This window comes from Oncorhynchus kisutch, linkage group LG22 (assembly GCF_002021735.2).
Source record: "Oncorhynchus kisutch isolate 150728-3 linkage group LG22, Okis_V2, whole genome shotgun sequence".
In the NCBI taxonomy this organism is placed as follows: domain Eukaryota; kingdom Metazoa; phylum Chordata; class Actinopteri; order Salmoniformes; family Salmonidae; genus Oncorhynchus; species Oncorhynchus kisutch.
This window is the reverse complement of record NC_034195.2, coordinates 37,257,252-37,284,339: the sequence shown is the minus strand read 5'-3', so window position 1 is coordinate 37,284,339 and position 27,088 is coordinate 37,257,252. Positions and strand designations below refer to the sequence as shown.

Sequence of the window (27,088 nt, the reverse complement as noted above, 5' to 3'; positions counted from 1 at the left end):
TGAGAGGTGTTGGGTTTGTGCCAGACATAGCGGTTTCCTTGATGGCCAAAAAGCAAAATTTTAGTCTCATCTGACCAGCATACCTTCTTCCATATGTTTGGGCAGTCTCCCACATACCTTTTGGCAAACACCAAACATGTTTGCATATTTTTTTCTTTAAGCAATGGCTTTTTTTCTGGACACTCTTCCGTAAAGCCCAGCTCTGTGGAGTGTATAGCTTAAAGTGGTCTTATGGACAGATAATCCAGTCTCCGCTGTGGACCTTTGCAGCTCCTTAAGGGTTATCTTGGGTCTCTTTGTTGCCTCTCTGATTAATGCCCCCCTTGCCTGGTCCTTGAGTTTTGGTGGGCGGCCCTCTCTTGGCAGGTTTGTTGTGGTGCCATATTCTTTCCATTTTTTAATAATGGATTTAATGGTGCTCCGTGAGATGTTCGTAGTTTCTGATATTGTTTTTATAACCCAACCCTGATCTGTACTTCTCCACAACTTTATCCCTGATTTTGTTTTTGAGAGCTCCTTAGTCTTCATGGTGTCACTTGCTAAGTGGTGTTGCAGACACTGGGGCCTTTCAGAACAGGTGTGTATATACACTGCTCAAAAAAATAAAGGGAACACTTAAACAACACAATGTAACTCCAAGTTAATCACACGTCTGTGAAATCAAACTGTCCACTTAGGAAGCAACACTGATTGACAATAATTTTCACATGCTGTTGTGCAAATGGAATAGACAACAGGTGGAAATTATAGGAAATTAGGAAGACACCCCCAATAAAGGAGTGGTTCTGCAGGTGGTGACCACAGACCACTTCTCAGTTCCTATGCTTCCTGGCTGATGTTTTGGTCACTTTTGAATGCTGGCGGTGCTTTCACTCTAGTGGTAGCATGAGACGGAGTCCACAACCCACACAAGTGGCTCAGGTAGTGCAGCTCATCCAGGATGGAACATCAATGCGAGCTGTGGCAAGAAGGCTTGCTGTGTCTGTCAGCGTAGTGTCCAGAGCATGGAGGCGCTACCAGGAGACAGGCCAGTACATCAGGAGACGTGGAGGAGGCCGTAGGAGGGCAACAACCCAGCAGCAGGACCGCTTCCTCCGCCTTTGTGCAAGGAGGAGCAGGAGGAGCACTGCCAGAGCCCTGCAAAATGACCTCCAGCAGGCCACAAATGTGCATGTGTCTGCTCAAACGGTCAGAAACCGACTCCATGAGGGTGGTATGAGGGACCGACGTCCACAGGTGGGGGTTGTGCTTACAGCCCAACACCGTGTAGGACGTTTGGCATTTGCCAGAGAACACCAAGATTGGCAAATTCGCCACTGACACCCTGTGCTCTTCACAGATGAAAGCATGTTCACACTGAGCACATGTGACAGACATGACAGAGTCTGGAGACGCGGTGGAGAACGTTCTGCTGCCTTCAACATCCTCCAGCATGACCGGTTTGGCAGTGGGTCAGTCATGGTGTGGGGTGGCATTTCTTTGGGGGGGCCGCACAGCCCTCCATGTGCTCGCCAGAGGTAGCCTGACTGCCATTAGGTACCGAGATGAGATCCTCAGACCCCTTGTGAGACCATATGCTGGTGCGGTTGGCCCTGGGTTCCTCCTAATGCAAGACAATGCTAGACCTCATGTGGCTGGAGTGTGTCAGCAGTTCCTGCAAGAGGAAGGCATTGATGCCTCAGACCTGAATCCAATTGAGCACATCTGGGACATCATGTCTCGCTCCATCCACCAAAGCCACGTTGCACCACAGACTGTCCAGGAGTAGGAGGATGCTTTAGTCCAGGTCCAGGTGTGTGACTCCAAATCCAGACCTCCTTGGGTTGATACATTTGATTTCCATTGATAATTTTTGTGTGATTTTGTTGTCAGCACATTCAACTATGTAAAGAAGAAAGTAATTTAATAAGAATATTTCATTCATTCAGATCTAGGATGTTATTTTAGTGTTCCCTTTTATTTTTTTGAGCAGTGTGTGTATACTGGGATCATGTGGCACACAGGTGGACTTTATTTAACTAATTATGTAACTTCTGAAGGCAATTGGTTGCACCAGATCTTATTTAGTTGCTTCATAGCAAAGGGGGTGAATACATATGCACACACCACTTTTCTGTTTTTTATTTTCTGATATTTATATTATTATTAGTTATGTCACTTCACCAATTTGGACTATTTTGTTTATGTCCATTACATAAAATCCAAATAAAAATCAATTTAAATTACAGGTTGTAATGCAAGAAAATAGGAAAAACACCAAGGGGGATGAATAGTTTTGCAAGGCACTGTACATAGTACCAGTCAAAAGTTTGGACACACCTACTCATTCAAGGGTTTTTCTTTGTTTTACAATTTTCTACATTGTAGAATAATAGTGAAGACATCAAAACTATGAAATAACACATGGAATCATGTAGTAACCAAAGAAGTGTTAAACATATCAAAATATATTTTCTATTCTTCAAAGTAGCCACCCTTTGCCTTGATGAAAGCTTTGCACACTATTGGCATTCTCTCAAACAGTTTCACCTCGAAGGCTTTTTAAACAGCCTTGAAGGAGTTTCCGGATATGCTGAGCACTTATTGGCTGCTTTTCCTTCACTCTGCGGTCCACAACTCATCCCAAACCATCTTAATTGGGTTGAGTTCGGGTGATTGTGGAGGCCAGGTCATCTGATGCCCCACTCGATTGCTCTCCTTCTTGGTCAAATAGCCCTTTCACAGCCTGGAGGTGTTGGGTCATTGTCCCATTGAAAAACAAATGATAGTCCATGAAGAGCAAATCGGATTGGATCAAATGTTATTTGTCACGTGCCGAATACAACAGGTGTAGACCGTACAGTGAAATGATTACTTAAACAACAGTGCAGTTTTCAGAAAAAGTATAAAGGATTTGCTTAAATAGACTGAAGTATAAAATAGAGGTAATCAGTACAGTTGAAGTTTACATACATCTTAGGCAAATACATTTAAACTCAGTTTCACAATTCCTGACATTTAATCCTAGTAAAAATTCCCTGTCTTAGGTCAGTTAGTATCACCACTTTATTTTAAGAATGTGAAATGTCAGAAAAATAGTCGTGATTTATTTCAGCTATTATTTCTTTCATCACATTCCCAGTGAGTCAGAAGTTTACATACACTCAATTAGTACTTGGTAGTATTGCCTTTAAATTGTTTAACTTGGGTCAAACGTTTCAGGTAGCCTTCCACGAGCTTCCCACAATAAGTTGGGTGAATTTTGGCCTATTTCTCCTGACAGAGCTGGTGTAACTGAGTCAGGTTTGTGTGCGAGCAAGGAGGCCTACGCTTTTTTTTTCTGCCCACACATTTTCTATAGGATTGAGGGCAGGGCTTTGTGATGGCAACTCCAATATTTTGACTTGGTATCGAGACCCGTAACATAACTCATGCAAAGTGTAATGGTGACAAAGTAATGGTGAGAACCAAATAACCACAGACAACTAATATCTACCGTCAAACACTCAGGGTTTATTAGCCTACTTCAATATAGCTAACCAAAAATAGTGGGTGGTCCGCCCAGTTCTACCTAGTGTTCTTAGACAAAGTAGTCCTACGGGTAGTGTATGCCCATGGGCGACTTGTCTTAGTACCCCCTTTTCCCACCATCAAACAAACACCATAACAAAATAACAATACTCACAGGTTGGGACAAAGTGACATGTAGGTGCAAAAACCAAAAGAGAGCTCAATAACGAGAGAGTGTGAGACACAGAGAGATTGAATGACAAAGAGATTGAGCTTCAGAGGAAACAACTGAATGGGTTTTTAAACCAAGGAAAAGGGGATGTGATTGGGTAATGGGAACAGAAGGAGGAGGGAAGTATGTCTTCTGATTGATGACTGATTGGAAAATGATGATTGCCACCTGTGAGGATGGGAGAAGGAGAGAAAATAAATAGATACACACAGGATACCTGTATCTGTAACACTCCCAAAAAGAACAACCCATGGGGAAACCCATGGGGATTGCGACCACAGTATTACAAAACATATCAACAATATCAACAACAGTCAACCTTAGAAAACATACAAAAATCATTATTTTTACACACGAGACACAGTATCTGCGAACACATTATCAGAACCTTTAATATGGCGGTCAATGGAGCAACTACCGCAGAGACATTTTTACAAAAACTACTGGAGTAGCCAACCATCCCTAAAAAGCGGTGTTGCTCTCGTTTGGTGGTAGGTGCGGGGAATGCAGTTATAGCCAAGACCTTGGCATCAACAGGGCACACGTGTCCATGGCCGACCTCTTTGCCGAGATAGGTCACAGTAGCCTTCCCAAACTCGCACTTTGCCAAGTTCATGGTTAGAGAAGCAGATGCCAAACATTCACATACTACCATTAGAGAGTCAACATGATCTGACCACTCAGACAAATAAATTACTAGATCATCAAGATATGCACTACAACTGGGAACACCAGCTAAAACAGAGTTAACCAGTCATGGGAAGTGGCTGGTGCAGTTTTCATCCCAAAAGCCATGACTGAGTACTGTAGGAAGTTGTCTGGGGTTACAAAGGCAGAAATCTCAGAAGCATGTGAGGTTAACGGAACCTGCCAGTAACCTTTTAAGAGGTCCAACTTAGTTACATAATTAGCAGCACCAACCGTGACAATACAGTCGTCCAGTCTGGGTAACGGGAACAAATCTGGCATTGTGACAGAATTTACCTTTCGATAATCCGTACATAACCTGGACGTACCATCAGGTTTAGGAAACAGAATGCAAGGAGAACTCCAAGGGCTGGAACTTGGCGTAGCCAGGTCATTCTCCAACAAATATTTCACTTCATCCCTCTCGTCCTCGTCCTCTCCGCTTGATAGGGGCAGCATTTCCAACATTAATGTCATGCTCCAACACATTTGTACGAGTAGGAACGTCATTAGAGACATGGAAAACTGTGTAGCCTCTCAATATCGTCGGCCTGTCCGTCCGTTAAATGAACCAGTCCTGATTGGATAAACAGCAGTACTTCTGAGTTGGGCAATCTAACACACTGCTACTGAGTATTCCGCAACTCCAATCCATCAACATCAACATCAATATGACAGTCCACTATCATAGCAATAGAAGCAGAAGAGACAGCAGTACCTTTTGCTGTTTTTGGACTATCTAACTGGGTGATGGGTTGGGGGTGATATGCTTTCAACATGTTAATGTGGCACACACGAGATTGGCGTTTTCTATCAGGAGTTTGAAGCACATAATCAGTTTCACTTAATTTATTTTCAATTAAATAAGGACCAGAGAAATGAGCTGTGAAGATCCTGGAACAGGCAATAACACCAGTACTTGGTCACCTGGCTGTAGTGGATGAGAAACAGACTCTTTATCATAGTGTCTTTTCATACTCCTCTGTGAGGAAGACAGAGCTTCCTTTGCGAGAGCACAGGCTTGGTGTAGGCGCTCACGAAAGCGACTAATGTAGTCCATCCCATTCTCATCTCCTGTACACAACTCTTGGGACAACAACTGTTCTTTAAGGACTTTCATTGGTCCTCTCACTGTGTGACTAGTTCAGCCGGGCTGAACCCTAGGGACTCCTGTACAGTTTCACGAGCAGCAAACAAAACTAGAGGAACTCTCTCATCCCAATCTTTCTCAGATTCCACACAATATTTACGTAGCATAGACTTCAGTGTCTGATGCCATCTTTCAAGCGCACCCTGAGACTCTGGGTGATAGGCGCTTGACACACGGTGTAATTGACAAGGATTTTAACACCTGCTTGAAGAGCTTTGATAGGAAATTGGTACCTTGATAACTTTGTACCACCTTAGGTAACCCAAATGTCGAAGAATTGAATTAAGGCTTTACTCGCCACCGGAGCTCTAATCCTTTGCAGAGGAATGGCCTCGGGTTATCTTGTTGCCATACACATAATCGCTAACAAAAACTGGTTACCCGATTTTGTCTTCGGTAACGGTCCGACACAATCAACCACCACATGTTCGAATGGTTCACCTATGACAGGTATTGGACAAAGAGGAGTGGGAGGAATAACCTGATTTGGTTTTCCTGTTATCTGACGTGTGACATGTCCGACAGAACTGAGCCACATCTTGTTTTAAACCTGGCCAAAAGAAATATTGAAGGATCCGATCATAAGTCTTGGTGATTCCTAAATGACCAGACAACTGGTCATCATGAGCAAGGGATAACACATTTTGTTGAAAGGCTGTAGGAATCACTATTTGGTAAATAGCATTCCAATCTCCGTCCACGTCTACATGGGATGTCCATTTACGCATGAGGAGATTACCATCAATGAAGTAAGCCACGTTCTTCTTTACATCTTCCATTGAGACAACACTAGAAAAACATTTAGCAACCTTGTTGTCAACCTTTTGGTTAGCGATCAGCTGCTCATGAGTGACTGGTAACTGTATTGCATCAGCAATAAGTTCACCATACTTCGATTCTTCCCTGGGCTGTTTCTCAGAGGCTTTCAGCTTCCCAGAGGTAGCACACAACCCATCCTCTTGATCAACCTCTTTGAACAGAACAGTGTTCGACAAATCTATCTCATCACCCTCTTGTCGTGCCTGAGCACGAGTGAGCGCACAAGCGGGGAACACATGTGGATAACTCTGTGCCAGCTCATTGGAGAGAGAGAGTGGTCACTTTTATCCATTACTTCCAATACAGGTACTACCTTCCCTCTGGCAATATCGTTACCCATTATAAAGGTCACACCTTTTACTGGCAACATAGGACGTACCCCCACTCTGAATATTCCACTGATTAACTCTGTGTACTTTCACAAAGTGCAATGGCACTGGGACAAAACCCATTTCAATACCCTGAACTAACACACTGGAACCACAGTATGTATCGTCGGATAAAGGAAACACATCAGACAATATAAATGACTGCGCCGCTCCAGTATCTCTAAGGATTTTAACCGGACACTGAGACGTGTCGTCATTCGTTAGGGACACAAACCCCTGAAATGAACGGTTCATAACAGCAGTAACAGCAGCACTGGGACTTTCAAACTACATTTTCCCTGAGGCACCTGTTTCGTTTCAGACCTCACAGCCGTACAAATTAGCCCAACACCTGTTGGCGGCATGGCACGAAGAGGCATCCCTTGTTTGCGTTTAAGCAGGAAGCAATTATTAATCTTATGTCCCACCTTATGACAATAGAAACAGGGACGCTCATTTTTCTGGCGTGGTTGATTTACTACTGGCCGACTAAGGCTAAAAGTAGGCAACTCGGGCTCTACTCTCAGTATGAGAAAGCACACTCTTGTGCGTCAACACACTCGTCTGCCAACACAGACTCTTTTGACAGGGAGGATACTTTCTGTTCGTTTAGGTAAACTACAATGCGTTCGGGTAAGTCATTTTTAAACTCTTCCAACAAGATTAACTCCCGGAGAGAGTTGAAGTCAGTTACTTTACTAGCAGCATGCCATTTATCAAACAGATTTCCCTTGTCTCTAGCAAATTCCACATAAGTCTTACTAGAATACTTCTTATGAGACCTAAATCGCTGTCAATATGCCTCAGGCACAAGCTCATAGGCACGAAGAACAGTAGCCTATCCCCCCGTGTGGTTCAGGGATTTTTGCTCACCGTTCTTGTGATCATTTTGACCCCACGGGGTAAGATCTTGCGTGGAGCCCCAGATCGAGGGAGATTATCAGTGGTCTTGTATGTCTTCCATTTCCTAATAATTGCTCCCATAGTTGATTTCTTCAAACCAAGCTGCTTACCTATTGCAGATTCAGTCTTCCCAGCCTGGTGCAGGTCTACAATTTTGTTTCTGGTGTCCTTTGGCAGCTCTTGGCCATAGTGGAGTTTGGAGTGTGACTGTTTGAGGTTGTGGACAGGTGTCTTTTATACTGATAACAAGTTCAAACAGGTGTAATACAGGTAACGAGTGGAGGACAGAGGAGCCTCTTAAAGAAGAAGTTACAGGTCTGTGAGAGCCAGAAATCTTGCTTGTTTGTAGGTGACCAAATACTTATTTTCCACCATAATTTGCAAATAAATGTATAAAAAATCCTACAATGTGATTTTCTGGATTTTTTCAAATCAAATTTTGTCTGTCATAGTTGAAGTGTACCTATGATGAAAATTACAGGCCTCATCTTTTTAAGTGGGAGAACTTGCACAATTGGTGGCTGACTAAATACTTTTTTGCCCCACTGTAGGTGCAAAAACCAAAACAGAGCTCAATAACGAGAGAGAGACACAGAGAGATTGAATGACAAAGAGATTGAGCTTCAGAGGAAACGACTGAATGGGTTTTTAAACCAAGGGAAAGGGGATGTGATTGGGTAATGGAAACAGGAGGAGGTGTGTCTTCTGATGACTGCATGGTGACTGATTGGGGAATGATGATTGCCATCTGTGAGGAGGGGAGAAGGAGAGAAAAGAAATACACACACACAGGATACATAGACAGGATACCTGTATCTGTAACATCGGGATGGTGTTCTTCAGCCTTCAATGCATCCCCCTTTTTCCTCAAAACATATCAATGGTCATTATGGCCAAACACTTCCATTTTTGTTTCTTCAGACCATAGGGCATTTCTCTAAAAAGTTGGATCTTTCTCTCCATGTGCAGTTGCAAACCGTAGTCTGGCTTTTTTATGTCGGTTTTGGAGTAGTGACATCTTCCTTGCTGAGTGGCCTTTCAGGTTATGTCGATGTAGGACTCGTTTTACTGTGGATATAGATACTTTCGTACCCGTTTCCTACAGCATCTTCACAAGGTCCTTTGCTGTTGTTCTGGGATTGATTTGCACTTTTCGCTCAAGTACATTCATCTCTAGGATACAGAACGCGTCTCCTTCCTGAGCGGTATGATGGCTGCGTGGTCCCATGTTGTTTATTCTTGCGTACTATTGTTTGTAGATGAATGTGGTACCTTCAGGGGGTTGGAAATTGCCATCATGACATCATTTTTTGGAATTGTCCAAGCTGTTTAAAGGCACAGTCAACTTAGTGAATGTAAACTTCTGACCCACTGGAATTGTGATACAGTGAATTATAAGTGAAATAATCTCTGTAAACAATTTTTGGAAAAATGACTTGTGTCATGCACAAAGTAGATGTCCAAACTATAGTTTGTTAAACCTGTTATGGCTGCAATCCCCCTATCGGGATAAGTGTCATCAACAACCTCTGAATAGCATAGCGCTACATACAATAAATATTACTAGAAATATTTATATTCATGAAATCACAAGTGCAATATAGGAAAACACAGCTTAGCCTTTTGTTAATCCACCTGTCGTGTCAGATTTTGAAATGATTCTTTACAGCGAAAGCAATCCAAGCCTTTGTAAGTTTATCGATCGCACGATAAAACATTAAGTACACTTAGCATCAAGTAGCTCGGTCACAAAAATCAGAAAAGCAATCAAATTAATCGTTTACCTTTGATCTTCAGATGTTTTCACTCACTAGACACCCAGTTACACAACAAATGTTCCTTTGTTCCATAAAGATGATTTTTATATCCAAAATACCTCTGTTTGTTTGTCGCGTTACGTTCAGAAATCCACAGGAAAGAGCTGTCACGACAATGCAGACAAATTGCAAACAGTTTCCATTATGTCCACAGAAACATGTCAAACGTTTTTTTGTAATCAATCCTCAGGTTGTTTTAAAAATATATAATCAATAATATATCAACCGCAAATGTATTTCACAGTAGGAGAGGGGAAAACAATGGCTGTCCAAATTCTGTTGCTCAAGCAAAACTCATGTGACCACTTGACGCGATGTTATCGTTCTGGCTCATTTTTCAAAATAAAAGCCTGAAACTATGTCTGAAGACTAACAGCTTGAGGGAGCGATAGGAAAAGGAATCTGGTTCATATCCCTTTAAATCTAGCAAAGGGAGGCTATGGAACATAGAGTTTTCAAAATAGAAGCCACTTCCTGTTTTGATTTTCCTCAGGATTTCATCTGCAATATCAGTTCTGTTATACTCACAGACAATATTTTGACAGTTTTGGAAACTTTAGAGTTTTCTATCCAATACTAATAATAATATGCATATATTAGCAACTGAGACTGAGGAGCTGGCTGTTTATAATGGGCACCTTTTCATCCAAGCTACTCAATACTGCCCCTGCAGCCATATGAAGTTAACAAGAAATTTGTGGAGTGGTTGAAAAACAAGTTTTAATGACTCCAATGTAAACTTCCGACTTCAACTGTACGTTTTGGTGGAGCAAACTCCCCCCCAAAATGTTGATAAATACCAGAACATCCACTAAACAATATATTAATTGCACTATAATGGTGCCCACAAACTGTTAGAGCCTACATAAAGCTGTCCCAACAGCAGTCCAAAAACCCTACTGCTGCTACACCTGGCTATCAGCGGAGCATTGTCTGGCAATCTTATTTACTGCCTTTTAAAAAGACAGCTGATATGGCTGACTTGCTTGAATAAATGTGGTTTCTATTGACAATTGAGATGTAGAAACGATATGACATAAGGGGTTGACGACCGGATAAGAGGCAATCTGTAATTTTGATTAAGACATTACTGAGCGAGCTAGGACAGACATAGTCAATATAATTATTTGTTCAGCCCTTTTGAAATGTACTGCGACAGAATTCAGAACATGGGCCGTCCTAACCGTCTTGCCAAAACTATAGTTTGCTGACAAATTTGTGTAGTGGTTGAAAAATGAGGTTTAATGACTCCAACCTGAGTGTATGTAAACTTCCGACTTTAACTGTGTGTGTGTGTGTGTGTGTGTGTGTACACACACAGTACTAGTCAAAAGTTTGGACACACCTACTCATTCAAGGGGTTTATTTTTACTATTTTCTACATTGTAGAATAATAGTAAAGACATCAAAACTATGAAATAACACACATGGAATCATGAATCATGTAGTAACCCAAACATGTAATTTTTGGAATTTCTTTTCTCCTTAATGTGTTTGAGCCAATCAGTTGTGTTGTGACAATGTAGGGGTGGTATACAGAATATAGCCCTATTTGGTAAAAGACCAAGTCCATATCCATATTATGGCAAGAACAGCAGAAATAAACAAAGAGAAACGACAGTCCATAACATTAAGACATGAAGGTCAGTCAATTTGTTCAACACTTTTTTGGGGCTACTAAATGATTCCATAGTTTGATGTCTTCACTATTGTTCTTCAATGTAGAAAATAGTAAATATAATGAAAAATCCCTTGAATGAGTCGGTGTGTCCAAACTTTTGACTGGTACTGTATATTATAAAATACAAAAATATCTCTGATTTTAGTTTGATTAGGATCTCTTTTAGCCTCAGGGCTAGTCTTCCAAGAGTCCTTAAGAAATGTAAAAAAACATACAGAAACTAGAAGACCAACAAAAGAAAAAAGTAAAAGCACAAAAATACAAACAAAAGCCACATTCCTATTACCCACAGTATACATATTACCAGTTACACCCCCCCCCCCCCCTTCTGTCAGGGAGTTCCAGGACTTTACTGCCCTGAAGCTACAATCTAATTTGGGTTTTGGTGGGCTTGGTTCTGCTCTGTGTGTTTCGAGAGTGTTTGTCTTTGACCATATCCAGTTTATCATGGATAGCGTACATAAGAGGTCCTAGGCAACTGCCTTATGGGACACCACAGCATACAGATTGAGGTTTCGCATAGGCATCATTTATGAATTTAAACTATCTTGTCAACAGAATGCAGAACTGTTTATTTTAATTGTATTTATTTAACCTTTATTCAACCCGGAAGGCCTCATTGAGATTTGAAATCTCTTTTTAAGAGCATCCTGGCCAAGATCGGCAGCACCAAGTCAAGACAATTACAGACAGACAACATGAAAAACTACAAGTAATCTAGTAAAAACCATAGAATTCACAAGAGTATAACAACATCATAAAACAGCAAATTAAAAACATTGACAGGTCAGGGAATCAGTCTCAAAATCCTTCATCAGTGATTTAAAAACACCAATAACCATCTTAGTGAGGTGTTATGAAATCCATAGACACAATTTCATCAACAGTATATTATGATCAACAAGGTGAAAAGCAGCACTGAAATTAAGTGGATTATGTATTAATCCACCCAGATACATGCAAAGCATTGTGTTTGAGGCAAATCCAACATAACACATCACTGAGTAACTGCCTCATTTTAAGCATTGTTGTGGTTTCATCATGGTATGGGTATGAGTCTTTCAGGATAAAAATAAACGAGATGTAGCTAAGCACTGGCGAAAACCCGCTTTAGTCTGATTTACACCAGAGACTGGGAGAGGAATTCACCTCTCAGCAGGACAAAAACCAACAACACAAAGCTAAATCTACACTGTTTTTACATACCTAGAAGACTGAATGTTCCAAGGTACAGTTTTTACTTAATTCTGCTAGAAAATCAAGACTTGAACATTTCTGTCTAGCCATGATTGCCAACATCTTGAAAGAGCTTGAAGAATTTTTAAAAGAGTAATGGGTACATATTGCACAACCCAGGTGTGCAAAGCTCTTAGAGACATGCCCAGAAAGATGCCAAAGATGTTTCTAACACGTATTGACTCATGGAGCTGAACACTTATGCAAAGACTATTTTAGTTATTGCATTTTTCTTCCACTTTGACAGAGTATTGTGTTTAGATTGTTGACAAAAAATGAAATATTGTATCCCACTTTAACACAATAAAATGTGAAGAAATCGAAGGGGTCTAAATACTTTTGCAAGGTGTTGTACACACAGGCACAAGCACGATGTGTCTCGCAGTGTAAAATGGCTTAGCTTCATCCCTCCACTCATCTGCTCATTCACATGCAGCCAGCCAGGGCAGCGTTGGCTCAGTCACTGATACCAGACAGGCCTTAACCCCTGACTGGCCCTAACCTAGACTCTCCCTGACACATAGTCTGACACTAAGTGTTCTGTCTTTGTGAGGAGAAAATGTCACCCTTTTAAAGGGCTTCAGAGATGGGTGTTTAAGTGTGTGCGCTTTTTGGGCATTTGCTTTTGTCTGTTTTTCTAGTGTGTGTGTTTCTTTTGGCTGGGGTTTCCCCCTCAATTCTCGATCATTCTCTGACTTGAGGTCTGTGGTCTCCATGGTGATGGACCAGCACATGTTTACCTGTCTCGCCCAGGACTCAGCAGGCACAGGGGGTCTCCTGTAGAGCAGGTATTCTTAAACTGTTAAGCTCGAGACCTTAATGAGAAATGGACTGTCCTCCCATGACCCAAATGATCTTCCAAATTATGAAATAGTGCATGATTATAGATGTGTTCTCATAACTCGCGACCCACCTCTCACCCAGGGCCAACTTTGGGTCCCGACCCATACTTCAAGAAACCATGCTGTAGAGATGCCTCTCAATTGCCTCTCAGGCTACCTGAAAACACTTCCTATTCCAAGTATTCTCAAATCTATGGAGGAGAAGTTGTGAATGGATGGATAAGTGGCTTGAGTTCTGCAGGGACTGTATTCAAAGTAAGGGTACTGAGCTAGGATCAGGTCCCCCTTGGCCATGTAATCTCATTCATTAAGATCTAAAAGTTAAAACTGATCCCAAATCAGCACTCCTACTATGAGATTCTTGAATACGGACTCGGGCTTCCATCTTTGAAAAAAGGGAACTCATCATTCTCAACATAATTTAGATGCAGTTTACTGTGCTTTTAATTGGAGCTGAACTTTGAAATAAGAACATTCAGAATGTGTGTGCGTGCAACGATAGGGGTGTTTTGTGCTTGGTGCCCTACCATTATAACCGCTGGTCATCACACAGTCCTACTGACAAAAACAAACCCTATGCCGTGAACCTATCTAACAATGTTAGCGAATCACATGCGGCACTTCCGAAATGAACTTGCTGGCAAAGGGTCAGCCATTGGAGGAATGCTTTGTTTATGCGCTCATTCTGCTATTTGTCTAAAAATCACATCTCACCAATTGCTCTCACATGAAGCTGTTAAGTTGTTTTGCTGCCTGACCTCTTTGTGGGAGAAAGAATTTAAAACGGTAGCAAGGAGTATGACAATGAGCTTTGAGACAATATAAGGAATAGTGTGGGTGGGTGGGTGGGTGGAGAGGCATGCTAACCTTGAGTTCCAGGTCCATTCGATTCTTCCCCTAAGGGGTTGATGGAGTTGACTATCAGAGCTATGAGGATGTATATGCCGGTGAACTCGTGCTTGGCTATACAGGACTGGGACAACAATAGGTTGAGCGGAAAACACTTTAAAATGAGAAAATGTTTCCATTGTCGGTATAATAGTGAAGCTGGCAGAGAACGGGCTGCCCGTCTGCCACGTGAAAGGAGGCGGAGTTCTGCAGGACTACAGCTAGAGAGTGGGGTGCAGGCAGGGTCCGCTGAGGAAGAAGGTAGAGAGAGAGACAGAAAAGATAGGAAGGTAGAGAGATGGATGAAGACTAAGATGATGTAAGCGTTTGCATAGAGTGAAGAGAGACGAGTCACTCTCGGGTCCTCTTGTCCAGGGAGCAACGACAGCACTTATCCCTGACTGCTCCCATCATCGTGTTGTAGACTCCCTCACAGCCGCTCTGATGGCTGTAATGTTGGTGTAACGTTGCTGGTGTGTTGCTATAGGTTTCATGCCCAAACAGGAAGAGATTTTAGGGGCATTGATTTTTTTCCCCTCTCATTGTCTCACAACTAGGTGATATGGATGGGCAGGATGTTCAGTCAGATTTCATTTGGTTTCTGTTTGGTTTTTGGACATTGCCTGCATTTCATAACAACAATGTTATGATATGAAATGTGATGCATCAGTGATTCTCTTTATAATTGTTCACATTACATCTTACAAATTTCATATGGAAATAAGGAGCATGTAAATATGTACTGTTTGTCTATAGTAAGTTGAATTGAGTTTTGTTTGTAAACTTCCTTATGTTCTCAGACTATAAGACTCAAGAAAACATGGAGCATGGGAATTAATGCTTAATCTAACGATCTGTTGAACGTTCTGTCTGGCGTTGAACATCCTCTGATCTGCTTTTCCTTTCAGTGCTTCTCATGGTTGTTATTGGATCGATAGCCAATACTTTAGTAAGCTGGTGAATTATGCTATGATACAGTACACCAGAGGGCCAGTTACAGACTGTATTCGCTCCAATCATACTTACTGTAAGTTGATCCACCCTGCTTCCTGTCTCTGCTCCTGCTCAGCCATGTGGAAAACGCCTCAACCGGAGCCACACACACACACATTCTAGTGTAACACTAGACCAGTGTTTCCCCTCTGCTATCAATAGACACCTGTGTCTGTATTCACAAAGCATCTCAGACTAGGAGTGCTGATCTAGGATCAGATTCACCCCCTACCCATAAAATCTTATTCATTCTGATGTAATCTGCAAAACTGATTCTAATTGAGTTGGCCCATATTCATAAAATGAGTAGGATTGCTTATGTAGGATTAGGTCCCACATCTAATGAATTAGATCCTAGATCAGTCAGCCTCTGAGACACTTTATGAATAAGAGCCATGGCCTGTGTGACCCTGGCCTGTCTGTTGTGGTGAGACTTTCACACTTTCCACAAGCAAGAACTCAGATTGGAAAATCTTCAGCCAACTTTTTCATAGAGAAGTTGCAAACTTTCCCGTCCCTGGCTGGCCCCGGTTGTACCACCTATAATTGTCCGTAGTCTGACTCCAAGAGCGTGCTCTGTTGCTGGGCTCTGCTTTCACTAGCTTCCGCTGAGAGCCTGGAGCTTTGTCTGTCTTGGGCTGGGGCTCTATTCCCAGCCTCCTGCCTGAGACGTGAGACCTGAACAAGCATGGAGGAGAGGTGAGCTCAGCCCGCATTCTCTCTCTTCCTCCCTCTCTTCTGCTTCCCAGCCAGAGTTGGAGACATCTCCAGATGAGGTGGAGGTATGGAGAGGAGAGGGAGGGAGAGGTGGTTGAGTTGGGGGGCAGATAGAGGATTTGGCGAACTGCTCATCTCCACCCTGGACACCCAGAGCCGCAGTGTGGCGTGCCGGCGCACATTTTAAAAACCCATTAGGCTTGATCTTCTTTCCCTCCCTCCCTCTCTCTCCATGCAGCAGCAGACAGATGAGTCAGGCTGGCACGACTCTCCCTCCTCTCTCTCACTCGCTCTCTCTATCCGGCTCTTTTATCCACCTCCCTCTGCAGAGCTGGCCAGCAGACTGCATCACCTGAGGGGTAAGCATCTAGGCAGGGAGGGAGGCAGGGAGAGAGACTGGGGAGCCCCACACCTCAAACCCCCTGCCTGCTGCACTCTACCTCTCTTTTAGGCTGTGTGAAAGAATGGCGCAAGACAGACGTCTCCTTTAATAAATGTTAATGTCAAACACGATTCCATCTGCAATCAATCAAAAGGAAACGTATTGCTGTTGCCTTAAAAGACAGCTCAGTGTTTGTCTATGTCTGATTTGAGTGGGAATGAGCCGAGTTGGCTCACTGATATCATCACCTGCAATCAATGAAGGGTCTGTGTGTTTGTGTTTGTTTCTGTGTGCAAACCTGTGTGGAGACGGCGCTCTCAGCCAGACAGTGCAGGCAGTCGGCCGTCAGTGCTGACTGCAGATGAGTTAGTGTTTACTGAGATGGGGAATATCAGCTGCACGTGCTCTCTCTACCAGAACACTGCTCCTTTCCTCAGAACACTTAGTTGAAGGGCTTCAGCTCAACTTCACTTTTCTCTGGACTGAACCTTTGATCAACTTCACTTTTACCTTTCAGTTTTTTCCTCCTCTCTGTGGTATCCCATGCGAGAAAGGGTGGTCGTTTGTCATGACACGGCTCTCTGGTACTTACCATGGAAATGGGCTGACCCCTGTGTCCATCCCTCTCTCCATCATCCCTCATTTGCTGTGCTCTTAAATAATACATCTTGGTAGTAAAAAAGAGTGAGTCTCTTGAGCATACATGTTTTCGACATGCCAGACAAGTTTTAACAGTCAGTCACACATACATATTATGCAATTGTAGAGAGTGGGTGATTATTTCAGTGTCTCTCTAGAGAGCAAAGGTCACAAGTGGGGGAGTCGACCCAGAGGCACAAACTAAAAGAGAGAGAGAGAGAGAGAGAGAGAAAAACCCCGCTCTCCCTGTCTGTCTTCCCTCGTGATTTCCCAGCCAGCCACCACCAGGTGTTATGTAACACATTCACTCACAGTCTTCCTTGTGTGTTCTCTCATGGGAAGCACAGGATCTGTTCCTAGCACACCGCTCAGCTGATTTTCCTTCTTCCCCTTCTTTCTTTCTCTCTCACAGGAAGAAGTCGCTTCATCCTAGAATACAATTTGAATGATTACATCCATGTTACTTATGTAACGATCTCACTCGTGATGTCATTTTATGTGAAACCAATAGTGGAGTATTGGCACCGTATGGCCACAGTGTACAGCATGTGTGTAGGATGTACCACAGATGTAAAAGCCATAGAAAGCTATTTCCTACAATGGCCAAGGCCCCTCACGAACACACTCAATATGGCCGGCATAGTATTGTCATTCTGTATCAATGGCAAAAGCTGTCTTCTATGAATAAACTCTGATACATAGAAAGATTAAGAATATGTCTGTGTTCCAAGTGGCACCATATTCATTATGGGTTGTGGTCAACAGTAGCACACTATATAATGGTTACAGGAGCCATCTGGGATGCAACCTTTGTGTCATGATTGATTAAGCATTGAAAATATGTTTTTCTTAGGTGTCTGATTGTTGGTGGGAAGCTCAAACAATGAGCGAACCTCACTGTGTGTGTGTTAGAGGTCGACCGATTGATTTTTCAACGCCAATACTGATTATTGAAGGACCAAAAAAGCCGATACCGATTAATCGGACGATTTATTCAAATGTATTTGTAATAATGACAATTACAACAATACTGAATGAATGCTTATTTTAACTTAATATAATACATCAATAAAATCAATTTAGCCTCCAATAAAAAATGAAACGTGTTAAATTTGGTTTAAATAATGCAAAAACAAAGTGTTGGAGAAGAAAGTAAAAGTGCAATATGTGCAATGTAAGAAAGCTAACGTTTAGGTTCCTTACTCAGAACATATCAAAGCTGGTGGTTCCTTTCAACATGAGTCTTCAATATTCCCAGGTAAGAAGTTTTAGGTTGTAGTTATTATAGGACTATTTCCCTCTATACCATTTGTATTTCATGAAACTTTGACGATTGGATGTTCTTATATGCGTTTTAGTATTTCCAGTGTAACAGTATAGCTTCCGTCCCTCTCCTCGATCCTCCCTGGGCTCGAACCAGGAACACAACGACAACAGCCACCCTCAAAGCAGCGTTACCCATGCAGAGCTAGGAAAACAACCACCCCAAGGCTCAGAGCGAGTGACGTTTGAAACGCTATTAGCGCGCTCTAACTAGCCAGCCATTTCACTTCGGTTACACCAGCCTCATCTCGGGAGTTGATAGGCTTGAAGTCATAAACCGCGCAATCAATGCCGAAGAGCTGCTGGCAAAATGCACTAAAGTGCTGTTTGAATGAATGTTTACTCGCCTGCTTCTGCCTACCACCGCTCAGTCAGATTATACGCAACGCAGGACACTAGATAATATCTAGTAATATCATCAACCATGTGTAGTTAACTAGTGATTATGATTGATTGATTGTTTTTTTATAAGAAGTTTACTGCTAGCTAGCAACTTAACTTGGCTTACTGCATTTGCATAACAGGCAGTCTCCTTGTGGAGTGCAATGGTCATTATTACGTTGGACTATTTAACTGTAAGGTTACAAGATTGAATCCCCCGAGCTGACAAGGTGAAAATCTGTCGTTCTGGGCAGAACGAGGCAGTTAACCCACCGTTCCTAGGCCGTCATTGAAAATAAGAATGTGTTTTCTTAACCGACTTGCCTAGTTAAATAAAGATTAAATAACGGTGAAAAAACAACAACAAAAAAACGGTAAAATCGGTGTCCAAAAATGCAGATTTCCGATTGTTATGAAAAGTTGAAATCGGCCCTAATTAATCGGCCATTCCGATTAATCGGTCGACCTCTAGTGTGTGTGTGTGTGCGCCTGTGTTCATGTTTTTGTCTGGCATAAAACAGACATTCTGGTGTGGATTTAATCTTTTCAATTTCTCTCCTCCTGCAGGGAAATGTGTTAAGGCATATTCTCCTCACTCGCTACTTTGGAAATCAAAGGATTCTCTCCAAATCAGAGTTTGGGAGCGGGAACAGCTCGGCTGGAGGCTTTGGAGGTACTAAACACGACCCCGAATAACCCCAACTATACCTTAACAATACTCCCCGTTACTTGTGGGGAGTGAGCAGATAAGCTGCATTATTGTTTACTGGTAGCCTGCCTCCATAGGTTATTATTTCCTCAGGCTGTAATCATAGGTTATTATTTCCTCAGGCTGTAATCATAGGTTATTATTTCCTCTTAGGTTATTATTTCCTCTTAGGTTATTATTTCCTCTTAGGTTATTATTTCCTCTTAGGTTATTATTTCCTCTCAGGTTATTATTTCCTCTCAGGTTATTATTTCCTCTCAGGTTATTATTTCCTCTCAGGCTGTAATCACAGGTTATTATTTCCTCTCAGGCTGTAATCACAGGTTATTATTTCCTCTCAGGCTGTAATCACAGGTTATTATTTCCTCTCAGGCTGTAATCACAGGTTGTTATTTCCTCTCAGGCTGTAATCACAGGTTGTTATTTCCTCTTAGGCTGTAATCTATAATCAAACAACACAGGAATTAAATTATCGGCATCTATTGATCACCTCTTTACTAATGCTGCAGAAATTTGCTTTAAAGCAGTATTCAAATCCATTGGATGTAGTGATCCCAATATAGTAGTCATTTCTAGGAAAACCAAAGTTCTATAGTATAGTGTATAAGAGGTCATACAATAAGTTTTGTAGTGATTCCTATGTTATTGATGTAAAGAATATTTGTTGGTCTCTGGTGTGTAATGAGGAGCAACCAGACACTGCACTTGACACATTTATGAAATTGCTATCCCAGTTACTAATCAGCATGTACCCATCAAGAAAATGACTGTAAAAACTGTTAAAACACCGTGGATTGATGAGGAATTGAAAAATTGTATGGTTGAGACGGATGAGGCAAAGGAATGGCTGCACAACCGATTGGCAAACATATGGCAAATTGACTTAACTGAATAAGAAGAAACTATACTATGAATCAAAGATGAATGATAGTAAAAAGATTTGGAGCACCTTACATTTTGGGCAAAAAGGCAAACTCGGCTCCATTCATTGAATTAAATGGCTCATTCATCACAAAACCCACTGATATTGCGAACTACTTTAATGATTTTTTCATTGGCAAGATTAGCAAATGTAGGCATAACATTTCAGCAACAAATGCTGAACCTACACATCCAAGTATAACTGATCCAATTATGGAATACCAGCATTGTAGTTTTGAATTCCATAAAGTGAGTGTGAAACAATTGTCTTTCAACAATGACAAGCCACCGGGGTCTGACAACTTGGATGGAAAATGACTGAGGATAATAGTTCACGATATTGCCACTCCTATTTGCCATATATTCAATCTAAGCCTACTAGAAAGTGTGCCCCCTCAGGCCTGGAAGGAAGCAAAAGTAATGTTGTTTCTCAAGAATAGTAAAGCCCCCTTTAATGGCTCAAATAGCTGACCAATCAGCCTGTTACCAACCCTTAGTAAACTTTTTGAAACAATTGTGTTTGACCAGATACAATGCTATTTTACTGTAAACAAATTGACAACAGAATTACAGCATGCTTAAAGGGAAGGACATTCAACAAACAGTTACACAAATGACTGATTGGCTGAGATTGAGGGAGCTGTTTTGTTAGACTTCAGTACAGCTTTTGACATTATCGATCAGTCTGCTGATGGAAAAACGTACAGTACCAGTCTAAAGTTGACACCTACTCTATATTTGTACTATTTTCCACATTGTAGAATAATAGTGAAGACATAAACTATGAAATAACACATGGAATCTCATAGCACCAAAAAAAGTGTTTAAAAAAATCCAAAGATGTTTTATATTTGAGATTCTTCAAAGTAGCCACCCTTTACCTTGATGACAGCTGTGCACACTCTTGGGCATTCCCTCAACCAGCTTCAAGAGGAATGCTTTTCGATTTTGTGGAGACCAGGTCATCTGATGCAACAGTCCATCACTCTCCCTCTTGGTCAAATAGCCCTTACACAGCCTGGAGGTGTGTTTTGGGTCATTGTCCTGTTGAAAAACAAATTATAGTCCCACTAAGCGCAAACCAGATGGGATGGCAAATCACTGCAGCATGCTGTGGTTGCCATGCTGGTTATATGTTCTTTGAATTCTAAATAAATCACAGACCGTGTCATCAGTAAAGCACCATCACACCTCCTACTCCATGCTTCATGGTGGGAACCACACATGCAGAGATCATCCGTTCACCTACTCTGCGTCACAATCTCAAATCGGACTAAAGGACAGATTCCACCGGTCTAATTGCTCGTGTTTCTTGGCCCAAGCAAGTCTCTCCTTCTTCTTGGTGTCCTTTAGTAGTGGTTTCTTTGTAGCAATTCAACCATGAAGGTCTGATTCACGCAGTCTCCTCTGAACAGATGATGTTGAGATGTGTCTGTTACTTAAACTCTGAAGCATTTATTTGAGCTGCAATCTGAGGCTGGTAACTCATGTACTTATCCTCTTGCAAGGGGTTAACTCTGGGTCTTCCTTGTGGCGGTCTTCCTTGTGGCGGTCCTCATGAGAGCCAGTTTCATCATAGCGCTTTGTAGTTTTTGCGACTGCACTTTGACTGACCTTCATGTCTTAAAGTAATGACGGTCTGTCATTTCTCTTTGCTTATTTGAGCTGTTCTTGCCGTAATATGGACTTCTGTGTACCAACCCTACCTTGTCACAACACAACTGATTGGCTCAAACGCATTAAGAAGGAAAGAAATTCCACAGCTTTTAACAAGACACACCTGTTAATTGAAATGCATTCCAAGTGACTACCTCATGAAGATGGTTGAGAGAATGCCAAGAGTGTGCAAAGCTGTCATCAAGGCAAAGGGTGGCTATATTTTGATTTCTTGAAAAAAAAATGGGGTTACTACATGATTCCATATGTGTTATTTCATAGTTTTGATGTCTTCACTATTATTCTATAATGTTGAAAAATAGTTAAATTAAAGAAAAACCCGTGAATGAGTAGGTGTCCAAAGTTTTGACTGGTGCTGTATATGTTATGGCTTTACACCCCCTACTATATTGTGGATAATGAGTTACCTGTCTAACAGAACACAGAGGGTGTTCTTTAATGGAAGCCTCTACAACATAATTCAGACTGAATCAGGAATTCCTCAGGGCAGCTGTCTTAGGACCCTTAGTTTTTTCAATCTTTAGTAATGACATGCTACTGGCCTTGAGTAAAGCCAATGTGGCTATGTATGCGGATGACTCAACACTATACATGTCAGCTACTACAGCGAGTTAAATCCCTACAGCACTTAACAAAGAGCTGCGGTTAGTTTCAGAATGGATGGCAAGGAATCAGTTGATCCTAAATATTTCTAAAACTAAAAGCACTGTATTTGGGACAAATTGTTCACCACACCATAAACCTCAACTAAAACTTGTAATATATAATGTGGAAATTGAGCAAGTTGAGGAGGCTTGTTTGTCATAGTAATTTTCATAGTCAAAACATATTGATACAACAGTAGCTAAGATGGGTAGAAGTCTGTCCATAATAAAGCACTGCTCTGCCTTTTTTTTAAACATGTATTTATTTAACCTTTTATTTAACTAGGCAAGTCAGTTAAGAACAAATTCTTATTTACAATGACCGCCTACCCCGGCCAAAACCGGCCAACGCTCAGCCAATTGTGCGCCGCCCTATGGGACTCCCAATCACGGCCAGATGTGATACAGCCTGGATTCAAACCAGGGACTATAGTGACACCTCTTGCACTGAGATGCAGTGCCTTCGACCGGTGTGCCACTCGGGAGCCTTTTTAACAACACTATCAATGAGGCAAGTCCTACAGGCTCTAGTTTTGTCCCACCTGGACTACTGTTCAGTTGTGTTGTTAGGTTCCACAAAGAGGGACCTTGGAAAATTACAATTGGCTCAGAACAGGGCAGCATGGCTCGCCCTTAAATGTACATGCAGAGCTAACATTAAAATATGCGTATAACACTCTCATGGCTCTAAGTGGACATCAGTTAACTCTATTCCACATCAGTTAACTGATGCAAGCAGTAGAATCTGTTTTAAATAACTGAAAATTAAATACCTTATGGAACAGCGGGGACTGTGAAGAGACACATGGGCACATGGGTTTTGTATTGTAAATATGGGGTGGTGGAGTGGTGGCCTGAGGGAACACACGGAATATGTTGGGTGTAAGGTCTTATGACATGTATTTTTAACTGTATGTAACTGTCTTTTTTTGCTGGACTCCAGGAAGAGTAGCTGCTGCCATGACAGGAACTAATAGGGATCCATAATAAATACAAATCATAGGTTATTTCTTCATAGGCTGTAATCATAGGCTATTATTTATTCTTGACAGTTATAATACAAACCCTCGGTTCCAAATCAGACATGGGTTCAAATGCTATTTGATATCATTCAATTATTTTTAGCCTTTGCTTGAGACTACCTGGTTTGCCAGGTGGGTGGGGTATCCACGTTTGCTACTATTCCATTTGTCCATTAAGCCAGACAAGCACAATAGAACCCAGGTCTGTTCCAAATCATGTTCTCCCATTCCAATCGATGTGTTTATTAATCCATCTATCTGCAGGTGGCTCTCTGGTCCAGGACTCTGACAAGCCGAGCAGCAGCATGGTGGACATCCAGTGTCTGCTTGACAGTGAGGGAGCCTCAGAGCTGGTCATAGACCTCATCGTCAGTACCAAGAACGATCGCGTGTTCCAGGAGAGCATCCTGCTAGGCAACGCCCTGTTGCGGGGGGGAAACACTCAGATACAGGTGGGTGAGGAGGGGGTAGGCTCACTCAGATACAGGTTGGTGAGGAGGGGGTAGGCTCACTCAGATACAGGTGGGTGAGGAGGGGGTAGGCTCACTCAGATACAGGTTGGTGAGGAGGGAGTAGGCTCACTCAGATACAGGTTGGTGAGGGGGGTAGTCTCACTCAGATACAGGTGGGTGAGGAGGGGGTAGTCTCACTCAGATACATGTGGGTGAGGAGGGGGTAGGCTTACTCAGATACAGGTGGGTGAGGAGGGGGTAGTCTCACTCAGATACAGTGGGTGAGGAGAGGGTAGTCTCACTCAGTTACAGTGGGTGAGGAGAGAGTAGGCTCACTCAGATACGTAAATGTGCACAGATAGAGAGATTCAGGTTGGACACACACTCACTCCGATACAAGTGTTTATCAACTATCTGGTGGGTCGTTTACATTTCTACCCTAACACCCCCCTCAGAACTCGTTCTACCACCAGCTGCACAAGCAGAAGAAGTCGGAGCGATTCTTCAAGGTGTTCTATGACCGCATGCGTCTGGCCCAGCAAGAGATCCGGGCCACTGTGTCCGTCAACATGTTCGAGGTGAGCACCTGCAGGAAGAGAGAGGAGGACGTCGACGTCAGTCACAGTGGCATCCGGCTCAGGAAAACAGGTATTGTCTTTGTCTCCATAGAAATAGAATGACTTGAACGGACATTCCCATTCAAGTCAATCTTGCATGATGGGTGGGACGGCAGCCATATTGAGGGTCCTCATGAGTGTACTGTCAAATTGCAGAGGTCTGAGGGGCTTTGGCCATTCTAGTCATTCTGTTTCTATGATCCTCTCCTCCATACCTCGTATTTGTTTCCATCAGGCATCTTGTATTTATGTCTCTATGTTCTGATGTACAGTCAGGTGCTGGAGTATTGAAAACAGGGGTGCCAATCATTTTGACCCCTATCTTTTTAGAGTAAAACAAATCTTACTTATTCTAAATATATTTCTCTGAGCAATTGTATTAGTATAAAATATATTTGCACATTTTTTGCATACAATATAGTTTAGTATTTGTATTTATTTTATACAGACTTTTTTGCTAATCTTTATCAAGGGTGCCAATAAATTTGGACCGGACTGTATACTGTTAGTGGGGGAAATCTAAATAAAGTTAGTTTGATTCATATGCCTATTCATTCAGTTCTGGAGCTGCAGTCTTTCCCCTCCTTACTGGCCTTCCCCTTGTTTCATGGGAGAACAAGTCCAGACCATGTCTGTGATGTAGCAGATATTGTAAAATCTACATAAGACTCCACAGACGGAAGTGTGGTGTGGAAGGTAGAGACAGTTAAATAGTGAGGGGGAAAATGTGGGAGAGTGAGAGGTGAAGAGGGATTTAAGTTCTAAAGCTGCTGAGGCATAATGGCCATGAGGGGTCAGCTCTGAACATGAGCCTACAGGTCGCCATGGAGATGATGGGAAACGGGCTCTCAATACAGACATACAGATAATAGGCCTATAATGTATATTTGCTGTTATTCAAATGCACATTTGTAGTGCATCTGTGTAATATACAGTAATACAGTGTAGTATATGCATCTTCATTCAAAGGTTTAAAACCCCATCCTTTGTATACATAGGCATAGTGACTCATAAGGTGAAAGGTCGCTCACATTTCTCTCTCTGCTGACATCATTATACCTTAGGCCCCAGTCGATCTCTCTGGGCCGAGGTCATTAACCCATTCAACTAGCAATGTGACTACAGTAAAAACAGTGTAAATCTGTGTGGTTTCCCCTGTAGTTTCACTTTCCCCTGTAGTTTCACTGACACTGTGGAGTGATTCTGTGGTTCTCTCTTCCTGTTTTGCCCCCATGCCTGCAGTCACATGTCAGGGGCCATGTGAGGGGCCACAGCACTAAGTCTATCAAAGGACCATTGTACCCAGACGTGTTGTTTTGATACACCAAAACGCTTACTACACAGTTAACCCGTTGTCAGAGGGGTCACAGTCATTTAGGAATTATTACAGAAAAGTGGTTGTTTCGAATAATAAGATTTCATATCAGTTTTGCTATCAATTTGACTGATGGGGAAACATTGTTTTTCAATCATGGGAATGGATTGGCTCACAGTGAGTAGCAGGGTTGGGGTCCATTTACCTTCAATACACTAATATCAGTAAAGGAATATCAGGAAATTCAAGTGGTTACATGATCGAAAAAATAATGCAACATTTTCATATCATGAATTTTAATTCCACTGTGAAATTGTCTGACTTGAAAGTAAATCACCCTCCAACCCTAGTCAGCAGAAATTCACAGGTTTTCCAGAAATTCTGAGGATGTTTAGGATTGTTTCCAGAATTGTGCAACCCTTCAGTGACCCACCCCTTCCTCTTCTCCTCAAGTGAAAGACTCTTCCCTTCACATGAAAGACAACATGCGTGGCCAGTTGAAGGAGGCGTCCTCAGCCACCTCCAAGGCCTTTGTCTCCTTCCGGAAGGATCTGGACACTGACCTGGAGGTGCTGGACGGCCAGGCCGGTGATGGGCCCGGGGGAGGGGGCGAGGAGAGAGAGGAAGAGACCCAGATGAGCCCGGCCATCACCATCATGAAGCCAATCCTGCGATACCTCCAGCTGCTCTGTGAGAACCACAACAGGAACCTGCAGGTATTGAATTAAATTGAATAAACCTCTTCTTGATCCTCAGTATATGGGCACTGTATTGGGAGATCACAGTTCCTCTAACCACAAGCTGAACTTCATGACCTTTATTTTGACACACCCTCCTATAAACCCAGATCAGTTGTGCTCACACTCAGATAGGATGTCATACTAATATTCTATGAATATTAACCACCATTCTTCCCCTCCTGGTTCCACCCTGAATCCAGAACTTCCTGCGGAACCAGAACAACAAGACCAACTACAACCTAGTGTGTGAGACTCTGCAGTTCCTGGACATCATGTGTGGCAGCACCACGGGAGGCCTGGGCCTGCTGGGCCTCTACATCAATGAGGGCAACGTGGACCTTGTCCGGCAGACCCTGGAGACAATCACCGAGTACTGCCAGGGGCCTTGCCACGAGAACCAGGTAGGGGACCACCACTACCTACCAGGTCACCCCATTACTGTGC

General features: G+C 42.4%; 1 protein-coding gene across 2 annotated transcripts in view; it reads left to right on the top strand.

Moving 5' to 3' along the window:
* The window catches only part of LOC109866991 (inositol 1,4,5-trisphosphate receptor type 2), a 151,913-nt gene that overhangs the window by 66,177 nt on the left and 58,648 nt on the right, over positions 1–27,088 (top strand). For both annotated transcript variants that reach the window (XM_031801972.1, XM_031801973.1), the window contains exons 38-42: positions 19,115–19,220; positions 23,785–23,972; positions 24,428–24,620; positions 26,358–26,620; positions 26,845–27,045. In XM_031801972.1, the coding sequence (XP_031657832.1) occupies positions 19,115–19,220; positions 23,785–23,972; positions 24,428–24,620; positions 26,358–26,620; positions 26,845–27,045 (951 nt within the window). The remainder of the gene's footprint in view (positions 1–19,114; positions 19,221–23,784; positions 23,973–24,427; positions 24,621–26,357; positions 26,621–26,844; positions 27,046–27,088) is intronic.